This window comes from Callithrix jacchus, chromosome 2 (assembly GCF_049354715.1).
Source record: "Callithrix jacchus isolate 240 chromosome 2, calJac240_pri, whole genome shotgun sequence".
In the NCBI taxonomy this organism is placed as follows: domain Eukaryota; kingdom Metazoa; phylum Chordata; class Mammalia; order Primates; family Cebidae; genus Callithrix; species Callithrix jacchus.
The window spans coordinates 101,271,898-101,297,794 of NC_133503.1; the positions used below are offsets into that span (position 1 = coordinate 101,271,898).

The window sequence follows — 25,897 nt, forward strand, 5'->3', positions numbered from 1 at the left end:
TGATATCAGAGGAGAAGAATAGATTCCCTACATGTAGACAGGCAGTCCCCAGCATGGACCCTTGCTGGGATTCTGACTTAGAACATGGGGACTGGAGTTATAGGCACCTATTGACCTGCATACTTGAGGGATTAAGGTGAACTAGGAAAAAGCCCATGAATGATGCAATGTTATCCACCACAACTCAGAGAAAGGAAGAAAACCCAACAGCCTTCCTTGAGCAGTTATGGGAAGCCTTAAGAAAGTCTACTCCCCTGTTACCAGACTCCATCAAGGGTCAGCTAATACTAAAAGACAGATTTATTACACAATCAGCAGCAGACATTAGGAGGAAGCTCCAGAAGCTGGCCCTGGGGCCAGAACAGAGTCTAAAATTATTACTGAATCTAGCAACCTTGGTGTTCTATATGAGACCAGGAGCAACAGGCTAAAAGGGACAGGAGGGACAAGAAAAAGGCCCTAGTCATGGGCTTTAGGCAAGCAGAACTAAGAGGCTTGGAAAAGGGAAAGAATGGGTTAGCCACCAGTCTGGCAGAGCTTGCTACCACTGCAGCCTATCAGGACACTTGAGACAGAGACTCATACTGTCACTCAGGCTGTAGTGCAGTGGCATGATCTCGGCTCACTGCAATCTCTGCCTCCTAGGTTCAAGCAATTCTCCTGCCTCAGTCTCCTGAGTTGCTGGGAACTACAGGCATGTGTCACCATGCCCACCTAATTTTTTGGTATTTTTAGTAGAGACGGGGTTTCACCATGTTGGCCAGAATGGGATCAATCTCCTGATCTCGTGGTCTGCACACCTTGGGCTCCTACAGTGCTGGGATTAGAGGCATGAGCCACCACGCCCGGCCCCTACCAGGACACTTTAAGAAAGACTGTCTCCAGTGGAATGGACCACCTCCTCGTCCTCGCCCACTGTGCCAAGGGGATCACTGGAAGAAACACTGTCCCAGGGGATGAAGGTTCCCAGGGCCCGAGGTGGCTAACCAGATGACCCAACAGCAGGACCAAGGGTGCCCAGGGCAAGTGCCAAAACAAGCCATCATCCTCACTGAGTCCCAGGTAAAGCTAACCATAGAGAACCAGGAGGTCAATCTTCTCCTGGACACTGGCATAGCCTTCTCAGTTTTGCTTTCCTGTCCTGGATGGTTGTCCTCCAAGTTTGTAACTATCTGAGGAGTCCTAGGACAAGGCATCTCCTGATATTTCTCCCAGCCCCTAAGCTGTAACTTATGCCTTCTCATAAGTTCCCTCTTCTCCCATGGCTTCCTCATCATGCCTGAAGGTCCCACTCCCTTACTAGGGCGGGACCTGTTAGCCAGAGCAGGAACCATTATCTATATGAATGTCAGAGACAAAATCCCTTTCTGCTGCCCATTATTTTAAGAAGGGATTAATCCCAAGGTTTGGACAATGGAGGAACAATTTGGGCAGGCAAAGAATGCCTGCCCAATTCGAATAAGGCTAAAGGATCCCACCTTTTTTCCTTATGAAAGACGGTACCCTCCTAAGACCAGAAGCCAAAAAAGGGGCTACAGGATACTGTAAGGAACTTAAAAGTTCAGGGTCTAGTGAGGTCCTATAAACAGCACTTATAATACTCCAACTTTAGGAGTACAAAACCTAATGGACAATGGAGGCTAATGCAGGATCTCAGGCTTATTAATGAAGCTGTGATCCCTTTATACCCAACTGTACCCAACCCATATACCTTGCTCTCTCAAATACCAGGAAAGGGACAATGGTTTACAGTCCTGGACGTTAAGGATGCCTTTTTCTATGTTCCATGACATCTGTACTCCCAGTTGTTGTTCATCTTAGAAGACTCTTAAGACAAGACTTCTCAACTCACCTGGACACTGTTACCCGAGAGCTTTCAAGGTAGCTCCCACCTGTTTGACCGGGCTCTAGCTCAGGACCAGGCTCTACCTCCAGGTACCCTGGTTCATCAATATATGTATGACTTACTTTTAACTGCTAACTCAGAAACCCAGTGTCAGCAGGCCACTAAGCACCTCCTAAACTTTCTAGCCACCTGTGGATATAAAGTTTCCAAATTCAAAGGCTAACTTTGTAGGCAAGAGGTAAAATACAAGGGCTTGTCTTATCTAAGGGCACTCGGGCCTGACGGAGAATGTCTCCAACCCATACTGGCCTTCCCCCATCCAAAAACCTTAAAACAGTTCCAAGGACAGGGATTCTTAGGAATAACTGGTTTCTCCGATTGCGGATTCCCAGATATGGTGAAATAGTCAAACCCCTCTATACTTTGGTTAAGGAAATCCAAAAAGCTAACACCCATCTAATACAATGGGACCCTATAGCTGAGACAGCATTTCAGATTCTGAAGCAGGCACTACTACAGGCTCCAGCTCTAAGCCTTTCTACAGGGAACTTCTCCCTATATGTTACAGAAATGTCAGGAGTGGCACTGGGGTTCTCACCCAGACTTAGGGGACCACGCCACAACCGGTGGCATATCTAAGTAAGGAAACTGATGCAGTGAGTAGCAAAAGGCTGACCACATAATTGTATCTGTGGTGGCTATATTGGTCTCAGAAGCTGTTAAAATAGTGCAGGGCAAAGATCTAACTGTACGGACTTCGTATGATGTAGCTGGAATTCTAGCCTCTAAAGGAGGCTTATAGCTGTCCAAACCGCTTACTCAAATATCAGGCCTTAATGTTCGAAGGGCCTGTACTTCAGCTGTGCACAAGTGCAGCCCTCAATCCAGCTACTTTTCTTCCTGAGAAAGGGGCAGACAAAGAACATGACTGTCAGCAGGTTATAAAGAAACATAAAAAAAATGCCAGCAGGTTAAAGCCCAAAACTATGCGGCTCGAGAGGATCTCTTAGATACTCCTCTAGCCAATCCTGACCTTAACCTATACACTGATGGAAGTTCAATTATGGGAAAATGGAGTTCAAAAGGCAGGATATGCAGTAACCAGTGATCAAACAGTGCTTGAAAATAATTCCCTTCCTCCTGGAACTAGTGCTCAACTGGCAGAACTAGTAGCCCTCACTCAAGTTCTAAAATTAGGAAAAGGAAAGAGAATAAACATACACACAGATTCCAAACGTGCTTACCTGGTTCTCCACACTCATGCTGTCATATGGAAGGAAAGAGAGTTCTTAATCTCGGCAGGAACTACCATTAAGGAAATTTTAGGTTTATTACAAGCTGTCCAAGAACCCAAAGAGGCAGACTTACACTGCCAAGGTCACCAGAAAGGAGATGAGAAGGAAGCATAGGGCAATCACTGAATTGACCTAGAAGCAAAACGGGCAGCTAGACAAGAATTTATAGAAGGACCTTAAATATGGAAAACCCCTCTCCAGGGAACTAGACCTCAATACTCATCAGAAGAGGTAGAGTGGGCAATCTCCCAGGGACATAATCTTCTTCCTTCAGGATGGTTAGGTATTAAGGAGGGAAAAGTACGCCTACCTGCTGCCAGCTGGTGGAAAGTACTTAACACCCTACATCAAACTTTCCATATAGGTATAGAGAATACATATCAAATGGCCAAATCTATATTTATAGAAAAAGGTCTCTTCAAGGCTGTCCAACAAACAGTCAAAGGATGTGAAATATGCCAGAAAAATAATCCTTTGGTACATCACAAAGTTCCTCCTGGGGAACAGCAAATGGCTCATTACCCAGGTGAGGACTGGCAAATGGACTTTACCCCATGCCTAAGTCTCGGGATATCAATATCTGTTAGTATGCGTAGATACCTACACAACCTGGGTTGAGGTTTCCCCTGTAGGACAGAAAAAGCCCAAGAGTTCCAATTAATGAAATAATCTCTAGATTCGGACTCCCTCGCTGTTTTCAAGCAATAATGGCCCTGTCTGCAAGGCTGCAGCAACCCAAGGAATTTCCAAAGCGTTAGGAATACAGTATCATCTCCACTGTGCTTGGAGGCCTCGGTACTCAGGGATAGTAGAGAAGATGAATGAAATTCTTAAGAGACACTTAAAAAAACTGGCACAGGAAAGTGGAGAAGATGAACGAAATTCTTAAGAGACACTTAAAAAAACTGGCACAGAAAACCCACCTCCCATGGCCTTCTCTATTACCAACAGCACTCTTAAGGACTCGAAACTCTCCTCAGAAAATAGGACTCAGTTCTTATGAGCTGATTTATGGATGGCCCTTTCTTACCAATTATCTCATATTAGACATGGAAACAGCAGATCTAATAAAAGATATAACCTTCTTGGCTAAGTACCAACTGGCTCTTTGGACCTTACCTGAAGGACACCCTAGGGAAAAAAGGAAAGAGTTGTTCTGCCCTGGAGACTTAGTGCTTGTTAAGTCCCTCCCCTTAGACTCTCCCTCTCTAGGTCCATCTTGGCAAAGACCATTTTCAGTTATTCTGTCTTCCCCAACAGCAGTTAGGTGGTAGGAATTAACTTGTGGATTCATCATACTAGGCTGAAGCCTCAGACATCTCCTGAAGAAAATCATAGGCTCTCCACTCCACAGCCTGAAGTTCAGGAGATGGCCGTTCATATACCTGCAAGCCTTTAGAGGATCTATGTTTGCTCTTTTGACAAGATCCCCAAGAAAGTAACTATTCATGAGTCTAACTTACATCTTGGCATTAACAGGAGTATCATTCTTAACTTTACTATCTGCAACCGGGCTCTATGTGATCGCCCCTGCAGACTGGCCTACATCTCATAAACTCTCCTTATCTATGGCCTACTGCCTAATTATACTTCTAATAGCTCTCCTTTTCTCCCTCTGATATTATCCCTCCCTTACCAAGACCTCTCTTGTGGTTCTCATTATCTTCTTTTTAGCTGCACTCCTCCTCTCAACTTGTGCACACCCTACATGTAACTGCAAAGCTCACAGTATCTTGGTGCTCATTTAACAACTGGCTGTCCTGGCTCTACCCTCCTCTAGGCCCGTTTATAACCATTCTGTTATTGGTGGCCTTTGGGCCTCTCATCTTTAACCTTCTTGTCAAATTCATTTCTTCTAGAATTAAGGCCATGAGGCTACAAATGGTCCTGCAAATGGAATCCTGGATGGCCTTGGCTCATGAGTTCTATTGTGGACCTCTGGATTGATCTGCACCCCTGGAAGACTCCCCTCTGGAGGAAACCTCAACTGCAGGGACCCTTCTATGCCCCAATTCAGTGGAAGAAGTTAATGAGTGATCAACGCCTGTGTCCCAACAGCAGTTGGACTTTCCTGTTCAGAGGGGGTACTAAGGGACTGTGTTAAAGAACCTTCTCTTCTCAGGTCTGCTAGGGCAGGGGTTTCAAATGCAGGAATTTCCCGGCTCCACACTGCCATCCGGAGACCAGAGGGGTTACAAATGTAAAATTCTTTGTCTGGTTTTCCCATGCACAGGCCAGGTAGGGAAAGCCAGCTGGGGATCTTTTGTCCCAAATTCCCACGGAAATCTCTGGGCAGAGGGGGCTCTGTAACTTAGTGTTGTAGACCAAGTAGCCAATCCAGTATCAGAGTCAAAGATCAATCACTACAGAGGAAGTCTGAAAGAACTCCTCTCATTGGATGAGAACATGAATGGGGAGGGAATAACTCAAGGGTTAAAACTTCAGCTGCTCCTACCCGAACAGATTTCCCGCTCTGGGTTCCCTCCCACAACAGCATGAGAGCTGTCTTCTCTTCTTCTCTCTCTTGCTTTGCTCTTCTCTCTCTCTCTCTCTCTCTCTCTCTGTAGGGGTGTGTGTGTGTGTGTGTGTGTGTGTGTAATAAATCACTCTCCAAACTCTTTGGGTCCATGATTTTATTCAAACGGTAAACTCACCGAGCCTCCAGGGCCCCTTTCCCCATTCTTTGGGGTTAGAGAGGCCAAGAATCTACAAGCTCTGGGAGCTGGGTACACCTCTCGATTACAACATGATTATGTAGACAATACAACAAAATCTAAAACAAGCTACAAATAGATGTGTTTCTCAACGTTTAGGACACAAGATTAGCATATGGGAGCAATAAATAATTGAAAACTGAAATTTAGAAAAAATATCATTTACAAGAGCATCAAAAATATTAAATACCTATACATGAATCTGAAAGACCTGTATACTAATAACTAAAACACTATTCAAAAAAACTCAAGACTTTTTATTTTTTTAAGACAGTGGAGTATCTTTAGAATGTCTCAACCACTTGGAAATAGCAAAACAGTATATAAAAATCAACTCTGCGAGCTTTAATTTAAGAAGGCACCTGAAAATCCACTGGAATCATGAAGGAAACCCCAGATTCCAGGGAGGAGAATGCAGGCAAACAGTCCCATGACAACATTCAGCTGATAAAAGGGAGTAAAGTCCCAGTAGGTAAAAGAGGCAGAGCCTCTCTCTGTCACCCACCTTTCCACTGGCGATCTGAACAACCCAAGATAAGGGAGAACACTTTGTTTCTCCCAAGCCCTGGAGTTAACTTAAAGAGAGGGTTAGAGACGCTGAGAGGGAAAGACACCAGAAAAAGATGCAGGCATTGTACCAGATCTCCATTGTACCATCCTCCTAAGAGGAGGACGCCATTTTTAATCCAGTTGGAAACAGTAACAGTTATTCTTTGGTGACCCAGTGATGTGACTAAACAGGAATTTTACTCTTGCATCACAGACTGGGAAGCTTGCTCTGGAGCAGGGTAGGGGCTTCCATAGCCAGAATTATGGAAAGCACCTCGGCAGTAGGCACTGGAACTATGCTCTCCCCTGTCACAGGCCTGGGGCAGGAAGAAAGCTCTTATAAGCTGCAGTTTCTCCGGAACCGTAAGACTTCCAAGCAAGTCCTGCTTAGCTACATGGAAGCAGTCTGTTTGTCATTACTGAGTGTCCCAGCCAGCTCCCCTGAGACTGTGGCACAGTGGGACCTTCTCCACCCCCAGGCAGAACTCCAGGCATTCGAAGCACCCACTTGCCTGGACTAGCAGCCTAAGCCACCCCAACTTTCCTGAGCATAGAACATGATGCAGCACAGCTTTCTCCAATCTACGCCCCAGCATATCTCCAGGCATTCAGAGCACCCACTTGCCTGGTTCCACAGCCTGAGCTGGCCCACCTTTCCTAGGCATACAACATGGTATTTGGGGGCCCACTCCACTCCATAACCAGGCAGATCTCTAGGCATCAGGAGCATCCAGTTGCTTGGATCAGCAGTGTGGCCTGCCCTACCCTTCCCGTTCACAGGTCCTGGTGCAAGGAGGCCCTCTCCACTTTACACCTAGGCAGACCTCCAGGCATTCAGAGTACCCACTTCCTTGTTTCAGCGGCCTGGGATGTCCTATCCTTCCTGGACATAGATCATAGGGCAGAAGCACCAGGCAGATCTCCAGGCACTTGCTCACCTGGAGAAGCAGCCTGACCCACCCACCCTTCCTGTGCATACAACATGGGGCAATATGGGCCTCTCTGCTCCTCACCAGGGCATATGTCCAGCCATTTAAAGAACCTGCATGCTGGCCAGCACTGGTGGCTCACACCTGTAATTCCAACACTTTGGGAGGCTGATGTGGGCAGATTACAAGGTCAGGAGATCGAGACCATCCTGGCCAACATGGTGAAACCCCATCTCTACTAAAAATACAAAAAAGAAAATTAGCTGGGTGTGGAAGGGCATGCCTGTAATCCCAGCTACTTAGAAGGCTGGGGCAGGAGAATCACTTGAGCCAGGTAGTTGGAGATTGCAGTGAGCCAAGATTGCGCCACTACATTCCAGCCTGGTGACAGAGCAGAACTCCGTCTCCAAAAAATAAAAAAAAGAACCTGCATGCCCAGATTGGAACCATGAGCCATCCCACCCTCTGTGCAAAGATACAGGTAAAGGAGGGCCCTCTCTTCTTTACTCCCAGGCAGATCTCCAAATAGCTGAAATACCTGCTCACCTGGGTCAGCAGACTGAGTATCTAATCCTTCCTATGAAGACACCGTGTTGCAGACAGGCCCTCTCTGTTCGACACCAATGCAGATCTCCATTGCAAACACCTACTAGCCTGAATCAGCAACCTGAGCTGCCCCACCATTCCTGTGCAGAGATTGTGGTGCGTCAGTGCACTCCATGTCCAGGCCGATCTCGAGGCATCTGGAGTACCTTCTCTCCTGGATTAGGAGTTTGGACAACTCTCCCTCCCCTGGCAGAGAACTTGGGGCTGAGGTTTCCTGGGCACAACTCTGAACACTTGGTGGATAATCACTGGATTTTCCCTCAGTGCTGGTGCTTCTGCCTGCCACTGGGTGACTTATAGGCAAGCCTGGCCAGTCCAGCCCATTGCATCTTGCTCCCCAGCCCAGAGAGCTGAGCAGGGAGCTGAGACCACTCTGCACTCCATGGATCAATCAATTACCTGAGGCACCAGAGAGCTTCTCTCAGTAAGGATCAAGTATACACCCAGCTATGTTAGCCACAGCCACTTCTTACCTATAAACACTATCTACTGGCGTATATATAAAGAAAGTCCAATACAAAAACCCAGTATAAAACCTGGCAACAGAAGTCCATAGAGCAGAGCCAAAAAGACATTACTGAACATTCTCTACAGTCACCCTACCTAGGAAGGAGGGGAAAGGAAAAGGGAGACTACAAATAATAATATCACAAGTAAAGAAAGAAAAACAAAAAATTCCTACCCACACAAAAATTATTATAAAAATTAGAAGTGCCAGCTCCTCCACATGAGAAGGAACCAGCACAAGAATTATGGCATTATGAAAAGTCTGAATGTAGTAACACCACCAAAGGATCACACCAGCTCTCCAGTTGGTCTGTAACCAAACTAGAAACTCAGTTAAATGACAGATAAAGAATTTAAGCACAGGCTTGGCTCACACCTGTAATCACAGCATTTTGCGATGCCAAGGCAGAAGGATCGCTTGAGCCCAGAGGTTTGAGAACAGCCTGGGAAACACGGCAATATCCCATCTCTACAAAATATACAAAAATTACCCAGGCATGGTGGTACACACTTGTAGTCCCAGCTACTCAGGAAGCTAAGGTAGGAGCTTGAACCCATCACTTGAACCCAGAAGATGAAGGCTACAGAGAGCAGTGATCATGCCACTGCACACCAACCTGGGTGACAGAGCAAGAACCTGTCTTAAAAAAAAAAAATTCAAAGCCTGGATAAGCATGTATCCAAGACAAAGATGAAATTCAACACAAAGAAACTTCGAAAGCAATTCAGGCAACGAACTAATACATAAGCATCTTAAAGAGAAATCAATCAGAGCTTATGGATTTAAAAAACATACTTAAGGAGTTTCAAAAGACAACTGCAAGCTTCGGAGGAAAGAACTTCAGAGTCTAAAGGGTCTGAAGAACTAACAGTTAGACACAAATAAATTTAAAAGATTTTTTTAAACAAACAAACTCTCTGAGAAATACACATTATGTAAAGCAACCAAACGTACAAATTATTGTCATTCCTGAGAAAGAAGGAGAAAAAGTAAACAACCTGAAAAACATAAGAAAAGAAATTCCAGTCAAGAATTTCACATCTCACCAAACTAAGCAACATAAGCAAAGGAGGAATAAAATCTTTTCCGGACAAGCAAGTGCTGAGGGAATTCAATACCACTAGACCAGCCTCACAAGAGATCCTTAGGGGAATTCTAACCAAGGAAACAACAACAACAAAAATACCTGCTACCACAAAAAACATAGATACAGGCCATATAAAGGAACCACACAACAGAAACTACAAAGCAGTCATCCAATAACGTCACAATAGAATCAAAATGTCACATATTAATATTAATATTGAATGTAAACTGTCCAAATACCCCACTTAAAAGGCACAGAGTTGCAAGTTGGATTAAAAAAAGAAATCCAAACATCTGCTATCTTCAAGAGATCCATTCTCACATGTTGACGCCCACAGGCTCACAGTATGGGGTTAGAGAAAGATCTATCACACAAACAGAAAACAAAATCTTATATGAGATATAACAAATGTTGGACCAACAAAGAAAAAATGGACAAAGACGTAATAACGATAATAATGATAAAGAATTTAATTCAACAAGAAGACTTAACTATACTAAATATATGTGCACCCAACACTGAAGCACCTCGATTCATGAAACAAGATCATTGAGACAGAAAACTAACAAAGAAATTCTGACCTTAAATTCAACACTTAACCAACTGGATGTAATACAAATCCACAAAATACTCCATGTATCATACACAGAATACACATTATTCTCATCTGACATGGAACATAATCAAATATCAACCACATGCTTGGTCATAAAACAAATCCCAGTTAAAAAAAAAAATCTAAATCATTCCAACAACACTCTTGGACAAAGTGAAATAAAAGTAGAAATCAATACCAAGAAGATCTCTCAAAACCACACAATTACAAGGAAATTAAACAACTTGCTCCAGAATGACTTGAGGGTAAACAATGAAATTAAGGCAGAAATAAAAAATTATTTGAAATAAATAAAAACAGAGAAACAGCATACCAGAATCTCTGGGATGGAACAAAAGCAGTGATCAGAGAAAAGTTTATAGCACTAAACACCATCCCAAATAAGTAGAAAGATCTCAAATTTAAAGTCTAACACTATACCTAGAAGATCAAGAAAAAACTAACCCTAAAGAGAGCAAAAAAATAAGTAACTAAAACTAAAGAAGAAATGAATTAAATTGATGCCCAATCATCCACACAAAGAAACAACAAAACAAAAACTTGGTTCTTCGAAAGGACAAACAAGGTTGATAGATCACTAGCTAGACTAACAAAGAAAAAGACAGAAGATACAAAATAAGCAGAATAAGAAATCACAAAAGTGACATTACAACTGAGCCACAGAAATACGGAAGATCCTCAGAGACTATTATGAATGCCTCTATGCAAACAAACTGGAAAATTTATAGGAAATGGACAAATTCCTGGAAACACACAACTTCTCAAGATTGAATCAGGAATGTATTAGTCTGTTTTCACACCGCTGATAAAGACATACCAGAGACAGGCCAATTTACAAAGAAAAGAGGTTTTACTGAACTTACAATTCCACGTTGCCTGGGGAGGCCTCACAAACATGGTGGAAGGCAAGGGGGAGCAGATCACATCTTATGTGGATGGTGGCAAGCAAAAAGAGAGCTTGCGCAGAAAAATTCCCATTTTTAAAACCATCGGATCTCATGAGACTCATTCACTGTCACGATAACAGCACAGGAAAGACCCGCCCAATAATTCAGTCACCTCCCACTGCGTTCCTCCCACAACACATGGAAATTGTGGCAGTTAGAATTCAATATGAGATTTGAGTTGGGACACAGCTAAACCATATCATTCTGCCTTGGGCCCCTCCCAAATCTCATGTCCTCACATTTCAAAACCAATCATGCCTTCCCAACAGTCCCCCAAAGTCTTAACTCATTTCAGCATTAACTCAGAAGTCCACAGTCCAATGTCTCATCTGAAACAAGGCAAGTCCCTTCTGCCTATGAGCCTGTAAAATCAAAAGCAAGTTGGTTACTTCCTAAGATACAATGGGGGTACAAGCATTAGGAAAATATAGCCATTTCAAAAGGGAGACATTGGCCAAAACAAAGAAGCTACAGGGCCCATGCAAGCCTGAAATCCAGTGGGCCAATCAAATCTCAAAGCTCTAAAATGATCTCCTTTGACCCCATGTCTCACATCTGGGTCATGTTGACACAAGAGGTGGGTTCACCCACGGTCTTGGGTAGCTCTGCCCTTGTTGCTTTGCACTCCCAGCTGCTTTCAAGGGTTGGTGCTGAGTGTCTGCAGCTTTTCCAGGAGCACAGTGCAAGCTGTCAGTGCATCTACCATTCTGAGGTCTGGAGGATGGTGTCCCTCTTCTCACCGTTTCACTAGGTAGCGCCCAGTAGGGACTCTATGTGAGGGCTCTGACCCCACATTTCCCTTCCACACTGCCCTAGCAGAGGTTCTCCATGAGAGCCCCCTCCCTGCCCTTGCAGCAAACTTCTGCCTAGAAATCCAGCCATTTCCATACATCCTCTGAAATCTAGGAAGAGATTCCCAAACCTCAATTCTTGACTTCTGTGCACTGACAGGCTCATCACCACATGGAAGCTACCAAGGCACGGAGCTTGCACCATCTGAAGCCACAGCCTGAGCTGGACCTTAGCCCTTTTTAGTCATGGCTGGAGCAGCTGAGACGCAGGGCACCAAGTCCTTAGAATGCACACAGCACAGGGACCCTGGCCTAGCCCACAATACTATGTTTTCCTCCTACACCTCTGGGCCTGTGACTGAAGGGGCTGCCATGAAGGCATATGACATACCCTGAAGACATTTTCCCCATTGTCTTGGTGATTAATATTCAATGCCTCATTTATGCAGATTTCTTGAATTTCTCTCAGAAAATGGGATTTTCTTTTCTATCACATTGTCAGGCTGCAAACTTTTATCCTCTGATTCTCTTATGCCTTTAAAAGCACCTAAGTCACCTCTTGAATGCTCTGCTGCTTAGAAATTTCTTCCGCCAGATACGCAGTCATCTCTCTCAAGTTCAAATTTCCATAAATCTCTAGGGCGGGGGAAAAATTCCACCAGTCTCTTTGCTGAAACATAACAAGAGTCACCATTGCTCCAGTTTGCAACAAGTTCCTCATCTCCATCTGAGACCATCTCAGCCTGGACCTTACTGTTCATATCACTATCAGTATTTTTGTCAAAGCTGTTCAACAAGTCTCTAGGAAGTTCCAAACTGTCCCACATTTTCCTGTCTTCTTCTGAGCCTTCCAAACTGTTCTAACTTCTGCCTGTTACCCAGTTCTGCCTGGTAGTGAAAATGTGTGACTACCACATTTTCAGGTATCTCTTCAGCAATGCCCCACTCTACTGGTACCAATTTACTTTATTAATCTGTTTTCTTGCTGCTGATACCCAAGACTGGCCAATTTACAAAAGAAAGAGATTTAACTGGACTTACAGTTCCACGTGGCTGAGGAGGCCTCATAAACATGGCAGAAGGTAAGGAGGAGCAAATCACATCTTATGTGAATGGTGGCAGGCAAAAGAGACCTTGTGCAGGAAAATTCCCTTTTTTAAAACCATCAGATCTTGTGAGATTCATTCACTATCACAAGATCAGTGCAGGAGAGACCCAATCCCATAATTCAATCACCTCCCACGACACATGGGAATTATGGGAGTTACAATTCAAGATGAGATCTGAGTGAGGACACAGCCAAACCATATCAAGGAAGAAACTGAAACCTTGAAAAGACCAACATCCAATTACAAATTGAATCAGTAATTAAAACCCTACCAACTAAATTAAAAAAAAAAAAAAACTAAATGGATTTATAGACAAATTCTATTAGATGTACAAAGAAGAGGTACAATTCTACAGAAACTTCCAAAAATCAAGTAGGAGGGAATTCTACCTAATTTATTCTAAAAAGCCAGCACCACAATGACACCAAAACTTGGCAAAGACACAACAAAAGCAGGTAACTACAGGTCCATATCCATGATGAATAAAAACACAAAAATCCCCAATGCATTACTATTAATAGCAAACTGTATCAAGCAGCACATCAAAAAATTAATTCACCATGATCCAGAAGGCTTCATTCCTGTGATGCAAGGTTGGTTAAACATATACAAATCAATAACTGTAATTTGCCACATGAACACAATTAGAAACAAAACCATATAATCTCAGTTGATGCAGAAGAAGCTCTTGATAAAATCCATCATCACTTCATGATAAAAATCCTCAATAAACTAGGCATAGAAGGAACATAACTTAAAATAGCAAGAGCCATTTATGACAAACACACAGCCCACATCATATGAAGGGCATATGCTTGAATTATTCCCCTTGAGAACTGGACAAGACAAGGAAGCCCACACTCACCACTCCTATTCAATATAGTACTAGAAGTACTAGCCAGAACAACCAGAGAAGAGAAAAAAAAAAAACAAAAGGCACCCATATAGGAAAATAAGTCAAACTATCTCTCTTCATGGATGATATGTGTCGATAACTACAAAACCCTAAGGACTCCACCAAAAGGCTCTGGAAACTGATAAATGACTTCAGTAAAGAATCCGGATATAAAATCAATTAGAAAAATCAGTATCATTTCTATACACCACCAACATTCAAGCTGATAGCCAAATTAAGAATGCAATGCCATTTACAATAGCTACAAAAATAAAATAAAATAAAACACTTAGAGATACATTTAACCAAGAGTGTAAAAGACCCCCTACAAGGAGAACTAAAAGACACTGCTGAAAAGAAATCATAGATGACACAAACAAATGGAAAAACATTTTGTGCTTATGGACTGAAAGAATCAATATCACTAAATGCCCATACTGCCCAAAGCAATCTGCAGATTTAACACTATTCCTATCAAACTACAATGTTATTTTTCACAGAACTAGGAAAAAACTATTCTAAAATTCATATGCAACCAAAAAGTAGCCCAAATAGTCAAACCAGTCCTAAGTAAAAACAACAAAGCCCGTGGCTTGACATTACACAAGTTCAAACCATACTATAAAGCTGCAATAACCAAAACAGCATGGTAGTGGTACAAAAACAGACCCATAGAACAATGGAATAGATAAGAAAACACAGAAATAAAAAAACTGCACACCTACAGCCATCTGATCTTTGATCAAAAATAAGCAAAAGGGAAAGGACTCCCTATTCAATAAATGGTGCTGGGATAGCTGACTAGCCTTATGCAGAAGAATAAAACTTGTCCCCTACCTTTCATCATGTACAAAAATTAAGTCAGAATGGATTAAAGATTTAAATCCTCAAACTATAAGAATTCTAAAAGAAAACCTAGGAAACACCATCCTGGGTATCAGCTTTAGGAAGAAATATATTTATAACTAAATTCTCAAAAGCAATTGCAACAAAAATGAAAATTGATAAATGGGACTTAATTAAGCTAAAGAGCTTCTTTACAACAAAAGTAACTATCAATATAGTAAACAGACAACCAATAGAATGGGAGAAAATAATCATAAACCATTCATCCAACAAAGGACTAATGTTCTATACAGAACTTAAACAAATCATCAAGAAAACAAAATTTTTAAGTGGGCATAGGACATTAACAGATAATTCTCAAAGCAAGACATACAAGTGGTCAACAAATACATGATAAAATGCTAAACATCACTAATAATCAGAAAAATGCAAATCAAGACCACAATGAGATAACATCTCGCACCAGTAAGAATGGCTATTACTAAAAAGTGCAAAAAAACAAACACATGCTCATGATGTTGTGGAGAGACAGGAACACTTATACATTGTTGGTGGAAATGTAAATTAGTTCAGCCACTAGAGAAAGCAGTTTAGAGATTTCTCAAAGAAATTAAAACCGAACTACCATTAGACCAGCAGTCCCATTAGTGGCTATATAGCCAAAGGAAAATAAATAGTTCTACCGAACAGACACCTACATTTGTATGTTCATCATAGCACTATTCACAGTAGCAAAGACATGGAATCAACCTCAGTGCCTATCAATGGTGGATTAGATAAAGCAAATGCAGTACATATTCACCATAGAATACTACATGGTCAAAAAAAAAAGAATGAAATCATGCCCTTTGCAGCAACATGAATGCAGCTGGAGGCCATTATACTAAGCAAATTAACACAGGAACAAAAAACCACAGACTATATGTTCTCACTTATAAGTGGCAGCTAAACACTGGGTACACAAAGATATAAAGATGGAAACAATGGGCACTGCAGAATATTAGAGGGGAGAGGGAAGAATGGGGGAAAAGGCCGAAAACTAACTATTGGGTATTATGCTCACTACTTTGGTAAAGTATCCTAAACCTCAGTATCACACAAAATATCCAGGTAACAAACCTGCATGTGTACTCCCAGAATCTAAAATAAAAGTTGAATTATTTTTTAAAAATTTAAAATGTATACCATTTTTACTCATTGGAAGACCCAATACTGATATATAGATTTGCCCCAAATTTATCTATACATTCAATATAATTCCAAGCAAAATCCTAGTAGCCTTTTTAAAAAAATAAAAATTGGTAAGGTGCTTCTAAAACACATAAGGAGTTGCACAGGATTTAGAAAAGCCAAAATAATTTTGGAAAAAAAAAAACAAGTTCAGTAGTACCCCTTAATCTGTTGTTTTGCTTCCTGCAGTTTCGACTGCACATAGTCCAGAAAGGGAAAATTCCAGAAATAAACAATTCCTTAGTTTTAAGGTGACACCACTCTGAGTAGTATGATGAAATATCTAGCCTTCCCACGCTGTCCTGCCCAGGACATGAATCATCCTTTTGTCTAGTGTATCCATGCTGTATATGCTACTTGCACATTACTCACTTAGTAACTCAGTTCTCAGATCAACTGTCTTGCTATAGCAGTGCTTGTGTTTGAGGAATCTTTACTTAACTTAATAATGGTGCCAAACTTCAAGGATAGTGATGTTGGTAATTTGGATAGGCCAAAAAGTCAGAAAGTGTCTCCTTAAAGGAATGAAAAGTTCTCAACTTAAGAAAAAAACATGCTGAGGTTGCTAAGGGCTATGGTAACAGTGAATATTCTATCCACCCCACTGTGAAGAAGAAAAAGGAAATCTGTGCCTTTGAATTTTTGATGTTATATTTCAAACTGCAAAAGTTATATGCATAGTGTGCAATCAGTCCTTAGTAAGATGGAAAAGGCATTAAATTTGTGGATAAAAAGCATGAACAGAAGCATATTCTGATTGACAACAATGGATGTTCAGTACTATTCACAGCTTCAGGCAGGCATCTACTAGAGATCTTAGAACATATCCCCCATAAATAAGGGATGACTACTATACACTACTTGACTTTGACATTATTACGTATAATCAAATATTTTACTGGTGTCATGACAGACAAAAATCTGAATGAAACAGAATAAAGAGTACAGAAATAGACTCACATTATGGTCAACTGATTTTAAACAAAGATCCAAGGCAATTAAACGGAGAAAATTTAGTACATTCAACAAATGGTGTTAGAACAAATGGATATCATAAAGCAAAAATATAAATAAATAAACTTCAATCCATAGCTTGCCATATATATAAAAATTAACAAAAAATAGGCCGGGCGCGGTGGCTCATGCCTGTAATCCCAGCACTTTGGGAGGCCGAGGCGGGTGGATAACGAGGTCAAGAAAGCGAGACAATCCTGGTCAACATGGTGAAACCCCGTCTCTACTAAAAATATAAAAAATTAGCTGGGCATGGTGGTGCGTGCCTGTAATCCCAGCTACTCAGGAGGCTGAGGCAGGAGAATCGCCCGAACCCAGGGGGCGAGATCACACCATTGCACCACAGCCTGGGTAACAAGAGCGAAACTCTGTCTCAAAAAAAAAAAAAATTAACCAAAAATAAATTATAGACCTAAACACAAAACTTAAAATGATATAATTTCCAGATGACAATATAGGCAAACTTTAACTTTGTGTCAGGCAAAGATTTTTTAATATATAACAGAAGCACAATCCTCTTTAAAAAATTATAAATTTGACTTTACTTATAGTTGGAATAAATGATAATTTTCCTGTGTTAAGAGGAAATAATGGCTGGGCACAGTGGCTCATGCCTGTAATTCCAGAGCCTTTGGAGGCCAAGGCAGGAGGATTTCTTAACCCCAGAAGTTCAAGGTTAGCCTGGGCAACATACGAAGATCCCGTTTCTACAAAATAAAAAATAAAATTAGCCAGGCATGGTGGCACATGCCTACAGTCCCAGCTCCTCAGAAGGCAAAGGTGGAAGGATTGCTTGAGCCTGGGAGGTCAAGGCTGCAAAGAGCCATGACTACACTACTGCACTCCAGTCTCGATGCCAGAGCAAGATCGTAAAACAAAAAAAAAGGAGGAAAAGCTAACATACTCCTTGATTTTCTGTGAGTTCCCACTCATCGTTCAACTGATAATTTAATGTATAAATTAATAACAAAGAAAATAGAAACTATGAGACAATGGTAAATAAGACATGTCAACAGAACATAAGAAAATGAAAAGCAGGTAAGTGGTAACTAATTAGCACATGAGGAGAAGTGAAAACGTTAAGTGTCCTGCAAAAGGGAGGTCAAGATTTATGAGGTCAGATGACTCCAGTAAAGCTCAGGAACTGGAGACAGCTGGGACAAATGGAGGAAGAGAAGAGCATGCTAAAACAGAGGGATTGATTCCAAGTCTACATAAGAAGCAGGAGACCAGGTACAGTGGCTCACTCTTAGCCTCAAGCAATCCTCCCCTCAGCCTTCCAAGTAGCTGGTGCTACAGGCGCCTGCCATTGCACCCAACTAATATTTTACATTTTTTAAAAAACTATTTCATATTGTGGATCAGTTCATTCTGTAACTTGGAAAAAATATCACTTTTGCTTCTGAATGCATTGTGACAATTTTTTTAAATCTTTTCTCATCAAAAATTCCTGTTGGTAGGCCAGGCACAGTTGCTCACACCTGTAATACCAGCACTTTGGGAGGCCGAGGCATGTAGATCATTTCAGGTTAGGAGTTCAAGACCAGCCTAGTCTACATGGTGAAACCCCATCTGTACTAAAAATACAAAAATTAGCCAGGTGTAGTGGTACCCTGCTTGTAATCCCAGCTACTTGAGAGTCTGAGATACAAGAATCGCCTGAACCCAGGGGTGGAGGCTGTAGTGAGCCAAGATTGCACCACTGTACTCCAGACTGAATGAGAGAGTAAGACTACATCTCAAAAAAAAAAAAAAAGAAAAGAAAAGAAAACGAGAGGGATATATGAAGCAGAAAGCCTTTGGAATCAGAGACACCGAGCAGCTTACCAAAAACAAGAAGACTGAATGAAATGTGACTCTTAAAATATCAAAAGTACTTTCCCTATCTATTCCCATTAACATAATGGCAGGCTTATACCCACAGATAACGAGGCAAATAAAATAAAGAATATCCAGTTAGATTCAAATTTCAGATAAATAACAAATAATTTTTAATGTATGTTTGTCCTAAATACTGCATGCAAATTTAAATGGTGTCTTGTATTTTTTGTGGCCATCCTGGCAGCTCTACCTTCAAACCAGAGACTGGCCCAGAAAGGAAGTTAAAGATATGAACATTAGCGACCCCTCTTTTTGTTTGTTTTAGGTGGATTCTCGCTCTGTCACCTAGGCTGGACTGTAGTGGTGCAATCTTGGCTCACTTCAACCTCTGCCTTCTGGGTTCATGCAATTCTTCTGCCTCAGCTTCCCGAGTAATTGGGATTACAGGTGTGTGCCACCATGCCTGGCTAATTTTTGTATTTTTAGTAGAGGTGGGATTTCACCATGATGGCCAGGCTGGTTTTGAACTCCTGACCTCAAGTGATCCACCCACCTAGGCCTCCAAAAGTACTGGGATTACAGGTGTGAGCCACCCGGCCCAGTCAAGTGGGCTTTTAACAAAATCACAAATCAAACACTATATATGCATTCTCCACGGGTAACAGTTTTCCTCTAAAATTTACTCAAATCCTAAGACCCAAAAGTGAAAGAAAATTAATTTAATATTCTAAAGTAAAAAAGATTTATTTTTAACTTAGAATAAATATAGTGAAATATGATATTAAATTAAGACATTGGAAGTAACAAAGCAAGAATCCAAGAACTATTAGAGTTTAATATTTCTTCTTCAATGTTTTCAAAGAACAATTAACAGTACAATTCTGGCCCTTATTTTTATATGGTAGAATAATCTTGGATTAAAAATTCATTATTCATCCAATAGATGTTTTAAAAGTGACTAACTCGACAATATACTAATATTTTTGTACTGAAATGATAGCAAATAACAACTACACGCTAAAATATTCCATATGATTCACAACACTCCCAGAAGAATTCAGGGAGTGGTCTATAACTAAAGTTTGTGCAAAAGGGAAAAATAGCAGGGTTCAAATGACCCAAAACCAAAAGAGTTAATAAATCAAAATGTGTAACAATGGTTCTCAAACCTGACCCATTAAGTCAGAATATTAGAGAGATACAGCCACCAATTTTTTGTTTTGGTTTGGTTTTTGAGACAGGGTCTCGCTCTGTCACCCGTAGCTCACTGCAGCCTTGACTGAACAGGCGCAAGCAATCCTCCCACCTCAACCTCCCAAATAGCTAGGACTTCTGGCACATGTTACCATGCCCAGCTAATTTTTGTATTTTTTTGTAGAGACAAGATTTCACCACGTTTCCCAGGCTGGTCTCAAACTCCTGGGCTAAAGTGACATTCCCGCCTCAGCCTTCCAAAGTGCTAGGATTACAGATGTGAGCCAACATGCCCGGCAATCTCAAACTTTATAATTTTTAAAAACTTCTCCGTGAGATTCTCATAGTCTATAAAATTGTGGAATCACTGCTTTAGAATGCTGACTTGAGTATGCTCATTCAATACTATGATCTACTGCATTTTAAGGACAATTATGATGCTATAAATAACAAATGATGAAAATATTCTTCTTACCTTGGACATATTGCTGACATAATTCATTTGGACAGTACTTTCCTTATCAACTTGATTACAAAGGTTCTGTAAAGTAGATGCATATTCTTTGTCACTTTTTATTCTCAGGGCCATAAATTTCTTTACTGTTTCCAGTAACCGTAATTCACAGTCTTGCAATTTTAACACTGCTTCATGTGAATTCTTCAGGTCACTCCCAAACCCCATTTTTGTAAGGCACTGGTTATCCTCCACACTGCACAAGCGAGCCTTCTAATCAGCACATATCTGTGTATGCAAACAGAAGAGAAAAACTCTTAAATAAAAAGGAAATTTGTCCTCAAAAAAAAAAAGTTATGATAGATTCTTCTTTGGGGTAAAAAAAAAAAAATCACAACTGAATACTTTCTTCCAAAGATCAGAAACAAGATGAGGAGGTCCACTCTATTGTGGCTTCAACATTACACTGAGGTCTTAGCCATTATAATGAAATAAATGAAATAAAAGGAGCATTCAGATTGGAAAGGATGAAGTAAAACTATCTTAATTTGCAAATTATATCATCTTATATGAAGAAAATCCTATGTAATGCAACAAAAACACTACTAAAATAAATGACTAAAAGCCTCCACCAATTGTGCCCCCGCCCCCCTGCCTGCAGGAACACCTAATTTAACAACTATTTACACACCCAAAAATCACCTTCATAAGAACCAGAAATCAGCTGAGAAATCAGAGTACGAGGTTTAACTTCCTATTGCTGAAAGAGGTACTGAAAAGGGTAGAAAACACAGTCTTGAATCATCAAGACCAGTCCTCTCCCATTCCCTGGGAGTGGTCACATGGTACACAGAGTATGTTTGGAGGAGAGAGAGAGAGCACCAAGATTGTGGGACTCTGCAATAAACTCACTGCTGCCCTGTCACAGCAGAAAGCAAAACCAGGATGAACTCAGCCAATGCCCACCCAGGAAGGAAGCATTTAGACCAGCCATAGCCAGAGGGCAATTGGCCATACCAGCAGTCAGAACTTGAGTTTCAGCAACCTAGAGACACATGAGAGAGGGAGACTACAGGAGGGCTTGCAACACCCCTTCTGCACCCCAGCCAGCATAGCTTGCAGCAACCAAAGTGACTCCATCCTTCTGCTTGAGGAGACGAGACAAAGAGTAAAGAGAATGTTGTCTTGCCTCTTGGATACCAGCTCAGCCACAGTAGTACAGGGCACTGGCAGAGTCATTATACCTCCATTACAGGCCCTACCTCCTGAATGACATTTCTAAACATAACCTGGGCCCAAAAAAAGCCTGCTGCCTTAAAAGACAGGACCCAGTCCTAGTAGGTAGGCTTCAGCACCTGCTGACTTAAGAGCCTCTGATCCCTGAATAACCACCAGTGATACCCAGGTAGTACACTGTGGGCCCTGGGTCAGACTCAGACATGATAACCTCAGGTGAAACCCACACATTCCCAGCTGTAGTGGCTATGGTGAGAGACTTCTGCTTGAGAAAAATGAAGAGAAAGGTAAAGGGTACTTTGTCTTACACGTTAGGTACCAGCTCGAACACAGTAGGGTAGAGTATCAACCACATTCTCACAGCCCAATTCCAGGCCTTGCCTCTTGGACGTTACTTCTAGACCTGCTCTTGGCCAGATAAGGGCCTACTGCCCTGCAGGTTAAGTCCCAGGCCTGGCAGCATTCACCACAGTCTGACTGAAGAAACCTTGACCCCTACGTCAACATCAGCAGTAGCCTGGCAGTGCTTCCTGTGGGCCTGTGGTGGTGGTGGCCAGGGAGAGAGGCTCTTCTACCTGTGGAAAGGAGAGAGAAGAGCAGGAAAGACTTTGTCTTGTAGCTTGAGTGCCAGTTTGGCCATGGTAGAACAGGGCACCAGGTAGATTTCTAAGGTTTTGACTCCACTCCCTGGCTAACAGACAGCATCTCTGGACCCACCTGGAGCCTGTAGAAACTCACTGCCCTTGAGGAAAGAACACAAGCCTGGCTGACTTCTCTACCTGTTGATTAGAAAGCTCTAGGGCCTTGAGCAAACATAAGCAGGAGTCAGCAATTACAGCAGGCCTTGGGCATGACCCAGTGCTATGCTGGCTTCGGGTCTGACCCAGTGCAGTTCCAGTACTGGTAGCAACACAGTGACTGTTTCACCCCACCCCTAGCTCCAGGTGAGTCAAAACAGAGAGAGAGACTCATTTTGTTTGGGAGAAAGTAACAAAAGAGAACAAGAATTTCTGCCTGGTAATGCAGAGAATCCTTTCAGATCTTACCCAGGACGACAAAGGCAGTACCGCTACAAGTCTGTATGAATCATAGTGTTACTGGGCTTGGAGTGGCCCCTAATGCAGATACAGCTTAGATCACAACATCCAAGTACCTTGAATTACCTGGAAAGCTTTCCCAAGAATGACAGGTAGAAATAAAGCACAGAATTGAAGACTACTGTTGAATGGACAGACTCTGACAAACATCCACGAGATTCAAGACCATCCAAGGAAACAGGACCTCCATGCGCAAACTAAGTAAGGCACCAGGAACCAAGCCTGGCCTGAACGATTCGGGACCTTTCACACAGAGAATTCAAAACAGCTGTTTAAAAAAAACTCAAAGAAATTCAAGATAACAAAGAGCTGGAATTTAGAATTCTATCTAGATAAATTTAACCGAGATTGAAATAAATAAAAAGAATGAAGCACAAATTCTATAGTTGAAAAATGCAACTGACTTACTGAAGAATGCATCAGTGTCTCTTAATATCAGAATAGATGAAACAGAAGAAGAATTAGTCAGCTTGAAGACAGGCTATTTAAAAATACCAGTCAGAGGGAAAAAAAGAATAAAAGAGAATAAACCATGCCTAAAAGAACTATAAAATAACCTCAAAAGGGCAAATCTTCTTCCCCCGCCGCCACCCCCAGACACAGTCTCTCTGTGACCCAGGCTGGAGTACAGTGGCACAATCACAACTCACTGTAGCCTCAACCTCCTGGGCTCAAGAGATCCTCTTCTCAGCCTCCCGAGTAGCTGGGACTACAAGTATATGTCATCACACTCAGCTAATCTTAATTTTTTTTTTTTTTGTAGAGAAGGGGGTCACACTTTGTTGCTCAGGCTGCAGTCAAACTCTTATGTGCAAGCAATTTTCCCACCTTGGCTTTCCAAAGTGCTGGGATTATAGGCATGAACCACCATGCCCAGCCAAAGAAAGGCAAATCTAAGAGTAATTAGAATTAAAAAGGAGGTACAGAAAGAGATTGGGGTAGTAAGTTTATTCAAAGAGATAATAACGGAGAACTTTCCAAACCTAGAGAAAGATACAAGCAGATTTAACCTAAAGACTATCTCAAGGCATTTCATAATCAAACACCCAAAGGTCAAGAATAAAGAAAGGATCTTAAAAGCAGCAAGAGAAAAGAAACAAATAACATCCAATGGAGATCCCATATGTGTGGCAGTAGCCTTTTCAGTGGAAATCTTACACGGCAGGAGAGAGTGGCATAAAATATTCAAAGTGCTGAAGGGAAAAAAAAAAAGCTTTCACCCGAGAATAGCATATCTGGTAAAAATATCCTTTAAGCAGAAAAAAGAAATAAAGATGTTCCCAGACAAACAAAAGCTGAAGAACTGCATCAACACCACATTTATCCTAGAAAAAATGCTGGGGGCGGGGGGGCAGGCACAGTGGCTCAACACCTGTAATCCCAGCACTTTAGGAGACCAAGGTGGATGGATCATCTGAGGTCAGGAGTTCGAGACCAACCTGGCCAAAATGGCGAAATCCCATCTCTATTAAAAATACAAAAATTAGGCAGGCATAGTGGCAGGTTCCTGTAATCTTAGCTACTTAGGAGGCTGAGGCAGGAGAACTGCTTGAACCCGGGAGGCAGAGGTCATAGTGAGCCAAGATCATGCCATTGCTCTTCAGCCTGGGCAACAAGAGTGAAGCTCCATCTCAAAAATCACTTGAACCTGGAAAGCAGAGGTTGCAGTGAGCCAAGATCATGCCACTGCACTCCAACCTGAGCAACAGAGTGAGACACTGTCTTTAAAAGAAAAAAAGGAAAATTCCTGTTGGTAGATATTTCAGATATCTCCTGGGTTTTTGTTGTTGTTGTTGCAAATATTACTGCAAATTAATTAAAATTGGAATCACCCAGAAAATTTCTTAGAAATGGCAATATATAAATTAGGACTGAAATAGTGACCATGATTTAGACTACAAAAAGTCAAATGGGAAATGTAGTTCAGGAAATAGAGCAGTATAGGGCAAAAAAAAAAAACAGTGAGTATGAGGTATAGTAAAAAAAAAACCAAATGTCTCCAAAATCAAACTCTATGTGACAAGTAGTGAAAGATGGCATGCCAAATTATCTTCTGCTAGTCCTCTGCTCAAGAAACTAATAAGCCCAAACTCCATGAATTAATTTGTGTCAGCACAAGGTTACAATTTTTGAAAACCAAGATCATGAACACAACAGTTTAAAAAGATTAATTTGTTGGTGCTAGTTAAGCAAGTATGTTGAGTTTATGAAATTCATCAAGCTGAGCACTTGATTTGTACATGTACGTATGTTATAGTTCAATAAAAAGACAGAGACACAAAGATAAATTTTGATTTGGCAGCTAATGGGACATAAGAACCCATTATAGCAATATAGCTTGAGAAATGAAGATCTAAAATTGACACTGTCAATGAGAATTAAAATGAAAGATTCTTAATCTAATGAATGGATTTAGTGAACGAAAGAGACAATTCAATGTGATTTTTAAGGCTTTAGAAATAAAAAATCATGACAGTATCAACAGAAATGAAAGAACAGGGGCCAGGCGCAGTGGCTCAAGCCTGTAATCCCAGCACTTTGGGAGGCCGAGGCGGGTGGATCATGAGGTCAAGAGATCGAGACCAACCTGGTCAACATGGTGAAACCCTGTCTCTACTAAAAATATAAAAAATTAGCTGGGCATGGTGGCGCATGCCTGTGATCCCAGCTACTCAGGAGGCTAAGGCAGGAGAATTGCCTGAACCCAGGAGGCAGAGGTTGCAGTGAGCTGAGATCGCACCATTGCACTCCAGTCTGGGTAACAAGAGCGAAACTCCGTCTCAAAAAAAAAAAAAGAAATGAAAGAACAAGAATACAGAGCTACTTTGAGTAAACTATATTCATTTCAGCTGGAAATTTTACCTGTAGGTAAAATACTAAGGATAAAAATCCAAATTTGAGAGTCAATTACTTAAAGGTGACTGATGAAACCAACAAACTGAATGCTGACAGAAAAGCAGAGAGTCAAGGACAAAACCCATGAGTCCAGGGAGTAAGAGCAGGTACTTTCAAGCCTCCTCCAAGATTGAAAGAAGGAGAAGCCAACCAAAGGATAGAAATTAAGTAAGCAAAAATATAACAGGGGCCTGGCAGAGTCACAGATGTCAGGAGGA

General features: G+C 41.6%; 1 protein-coding gene across 13 annotated transcripts in view; it reads right to left on the reverse strand.

Moving 5' to 3' along the window:
- FER (FER tyrosine kinase) overlaps positions 1-25,897 on the reverse strand; it is a 530,899-nt gene that overhangs the window by 458,107 nt on the left and 46,895 nt on the right. For 8 of the 13 annotated variants that reach the window (XR_013532179.1, XR_013532180.1, XR_001910187.4 and 5 more), the window contains exon 3: positions 20,473-20,739. The exons of 1 other annotated variant lie outside the window; for it this stretch is intronic. Coding sequence is in view for 9 of the 12 variants with exons in the window: in XM_017969753.4 (XP_017825242.1) it covers positions 20,473-20,679 (207 nt within the window). In the remaining 3 variants the exon portion in view is untranslated. Of the gene's footprint in view, positions 1-20,472; positions 20,740-21,995; positions 22,263-25,897 lie in introns of all 13 variants that reach the window. 4 more of the 13 variants (XM_078365066.1, XM_078365064.1, XM_078365067.1 and 1 more) reach the window with 2 other exon arrangements.